General features: G+C 44.1%; 1 protein-coding gene across 2 annotated transcripts; it reads left to right on the forward strand.

Moving 5' to 3' along the window:
• Positions 1–1299: 1299 nt before the first annotated feature.
• Positions 1300–3338, forward strand: LOC148025995 (uncharacterized). Of its 2 annotated transcripts, none has more exons than XM_087693231.1 (2): positions 1300–1656; positions 2178–3338. In XM_087693231.1, exons 1-2 carry the CDS (start codon positions 1505–1507, stop codon positions 2836–2838), a joined length of 813 nt encoding a protein of 270 aa, XP_087549357.1. In that variant the 5' UTR covers positions 1300–1504; the 3' UTR covers positions 2839–3338. The 2 variants fall into 2 exon arrangements, with proteins under 2 accessions (XP_087549357.1, XP_087549358.1); XM_087693232.1 differs by having other exon boundaries at positions 1302–1644; positions 2178–3337.
• The last annotated feature ends 289 nt before the right edge of the window (positions 3339–3627 follow it).

The following is a 3627-nucleotide window of genomic DNA, read 5'->3' on the forward strand; positions in this document are numbered from 1 at the left end:
ATGTAAGATATAAATATCAAATCACTTTAAATCAATAATCAATCAATCAAAGTAACATTCATAATATTCTGTTTCCCTACAATCTTCTTTATAATTCCCTTTTCCTTGGCATCGACAACATGTCCGATCTTTCAACCATGGAGATTACTCTTACTACTAAGATAACCTTCAACAAGGAGCAACTAGAAGCAACCATTTTTGACGCATGTATAAGACTATGTAAGCACGTTGTCGGAGGGGTTTTTGTCGAAAGGTCGTATCCATGGGGGATTAGAGATAGAAGGAAGTAGAGATAGGAGATGGAAGAGAAGAAAAAGAATAGACAAGAGGTAAACACGATAAAGACAAAGCACAATGAATTGAATCAATATGTATTGACAGAGCATGAAATCCTTTGTCTAGCACTACTCAGAAGTAATCTCTAAAGTAATTGTAAGTTGCTTTTTGTTGCTCCAACTAAGCGTTGCACTACCAAGAGAAAATATGAATTTGCTGATAGATATTTTATCATACATACTAGCAGCCCAACCTACATCTTTGTATCTAAATGCTTGTACATCCTTACCTGCCTCGTAAAAAAGTCAATAATGCAAGATGGACTTCACGTACTTGAATATGTGTTTGACTCCATCCAAATGAGGCTTTCTAGGTATTTGCATAAAATGACTCACAAGCCCAACATCATATATGACAAGCCTGCGGCCTTGTGATAGTCATATAAATCAAACTTCCTACTATTTGTTTAAACATAGCAGGGTCCTCTATCTTGTCTCCAACATCAGTATTCAACTTCACATTCTGCTCCAAGGGTACTGAAAGAGGCTTACATACTACTGTACCACACTTGGATAACATGTCTAAGCAATACTATCTTTGGAGCAGCCATATACCATTAAGGAATTGAATCACATATCTACTGTTCTCCGATTGAGAACTCTTATGAACTCCAACAAGTTCATGGAATATTCAATCGATTTTCCCAAGTGATGACAAATAGGTTTTGCTGGTTTAGCAATGCAAGCCACACATCATGTAGGTTGAAATTGCACGGGCACGCGCAAGTATAACCTAGCTACATGTGCCCTAGCTCTTAAGCTCCTGCTAGTGTTTGACGATATGTTCCATTATTGGGGGCTGTTTTCCAATTGGCCCCTCTACCTTGGGAAGTTTGAAGGGAAGGGTGTCCGGGGGGGGGGTGGTGGGGGCAGGGGCCAAATGGTGGGTGAGAGGCTAGGGACACCTAAGGAGAAGAAGCCCTGCACGCCACGAGAGCGAGCGAGAGAGTCCCATTCAAACCGAATGAGAGAGAGGGAGAGAGACTCTGAGAGAGAGACCAAAAATCAACGAGAGTATCTCCCGTATGGGCGTCTGCTGTCACGTGGGCTGATACCCTTGCACGCTCTCTCTCTCTGTCTGTCTCTCTCTCTCTCTCTAAATATCGTCGCCCTGTTTGAATCGGGCCTCGTCCTGGTTTGCTTTTAATTTTTGCTGTGGAAGATTAACCATGGCCAATTCCTCCTCCCTCATCAGAGCATCATTGCTCAAGCTCAGACCATCAGCCTCAGGGGACCAGAAACCTTCCAATTCCATCCCTAATTTCCTCCTGCTACATCAACCCGAGTGTAGGAAGCCTCTCTCTCTCAGGTCGTACACGCAGTAATTGCCTCATCTTGTCTAACTTCCCAAGTTGTCTGAATCAGGATGGTCAGGGTTTCCCGTTGCTTCTACAAATTCGGGCCTTAATTGGGTGAATTCGGGTTTTAGGATGGTCAGGGTCAGGGTTTAATTGCAGGAAGTGTTGATTTTATTAAGGGTTTGTAACATTTGGTTCTCTCATTAGAGTTGAGGGTTAATTTAGTTGATGTTTTGCTGGCTTTCAATCGAAGGATAGTAAGGTAGTTAAGGACATGTCTTACTGGTTAGGGAAGGATTTCTTAATTAGGGAAGGTAGTTAAGGACATGTCTTACTGGTTAGAGGAGGATTTCTTAATTAGGGGTTTCCCTTGTCGTTTAGAGAAGGGTTGTTCAAATAAGGGTTTCTCTTATTGGATTTGCATTGGATTCAATAGTTTCTCAATGGAGGGAATGTGACATTGGTATTCACTTGCTTCTAGTCATGTAGCTGATCATTGATATGCAATTACAGCTGATCATTGAGATGTTAATTGTAATTGCAGGTCTGGCAATGGCGTTGCTAGCTTTGCAATTGCAGTGACTACCATGGCAGGCATAACAATCATATGCTTGGAAGATCCGGCTTCTGCTGTGGCCTCTGATCACAAAACCTTGGAGGATGTGATGGTTTCTTACTCCTCTTCGAATTCTTCTTCGGCCTTGAGAACGGATCCCACCTTCAGCATGGCAATCCCCATACCAGATGAGCAAATCTGGATCTATGCCCAGAATGGATTCATTGCGCCTATGCCTCACCGCACCCCTGGTGATGGCTTCATCGCCCCAGCCCCTTTTGCCAGGGGCCGGCGGCCGTCGCAGTCGCATTCGCATTCAGAGCAGGCCATACAATGCCCGCAGTGGACCCCCAGCGAGCTCGAAATGGTGCTGCCTGATTTGCATGGCCGCCCTAAACCGTTCCCTCGGCAGGGACCGCAATGGCCTGCTGCTGCGCCAGCCGCGGAGAGGGGTCTCGCAGGTGAGGCGGCCATCCTGGCTCAGGCTTCCTTTCTGCAAGAAGAGATGGGCCTGCTTGAACTGGCCCCATATGAAGAAGAGATCAAAGGTGAGGAAAGCCCAGAGAAGGAGAGAGAAAATCAGGTCTCTCTGCCTAAAGAGCTGGGCAGGATCATCACAGGGAGCAAATTCATGTGCTTCAACATGTGATGGATGTGGGAGCTCAACAACAATCAAGGAGCATATTAGTGGAATTTGATCAATGGAGCAGTCTATAACTGATAATTGGTGATTGATGGGATTGACAGTTTACAGGTCCCCACTTGTACAGAAGTTAAAAGCTGGACTGATTGATCACTGGAGCAGTTTAAAGCCTTTGATCATGCACAGAGACTGGCAGTTGGGTGGTGATTAAAAGCCCAATTATAGACAGAAATGTAAGCAGTTATGCTGTACAGAGGAGAAATTGGCATGGTGGTTGGATTGTACAGAGGTCATTGGTTTCACGGGGGGTTACACAAATTTGTTTACAAACATTCCTTGCACTTCTAATGTTAGTGAGGTGCCGCGTACAATCGTTTCAATGGTCATTTGTTGTTAATTGGAACAAGAAAGAATGTTTCAATGGTTCATTTGTTGTGAATTGGAACAAGAAAACGTATGTACTACTTCCTTCCTGTAGTACAAGATCTCTTGTGCAGTACAACTCTCTCTCTCTCTCTCTCTCTCAACCCCCCCCCCCCCCCCCCCCCCCCCCCCCAAAATATTAAAAACATATTTATTGATGCATGTATAAAGACAAATTATAGACACACATTCAAAGTACATATGACATGGCAAGTGGGCTTGTAATATTAATTAGGCACTTCACATCGCGATTTGGTGGCCGAGTCTCCGAATTGGGTGAGCAAGTTCATGTGGGCACCATGGGGGTGGGTGGGTTAAAACAAAAACCTTCTAGTAATAAGAGTAGTAGATAGGTGTAAAACATCAATAAAA

The sequence above is a fragment of the Lygodium microphyllum genome, chromosome 14 (assembly GCF_053477565.2).
Source record: "Lygodium microphyllum isolate KBCC chromosome 14, Lygodium_microphyllum_v1.1.10, whole genome shotgun sequence".
In the NCBI taxonomy this organism is placed as follows: Eukaryota; Viridiplantae; Streptophyta; class Polypodiopsida; order Schizaeales; family Lygodiaceae; genus Lygodium; species Lygodium microphyllum.

Bases quoted from the DNA above. Each gene is read 5' to 3' on its own strand.
- LOC148025995 (XM_087693231.1), top strand. From the start codon at position 1,505: ATGGCCAATTCCTCCTCCCTCATCAGAGCATCATTGCTCAAGCTCAGA. The intron at 1,657-2,177 runs GTAATTGCCTCA...TTGTAATTGCAG, and splicing joins TCTCTCAGGTCGTACACGCA to GTCTGGCAATGGCGTTGCTA.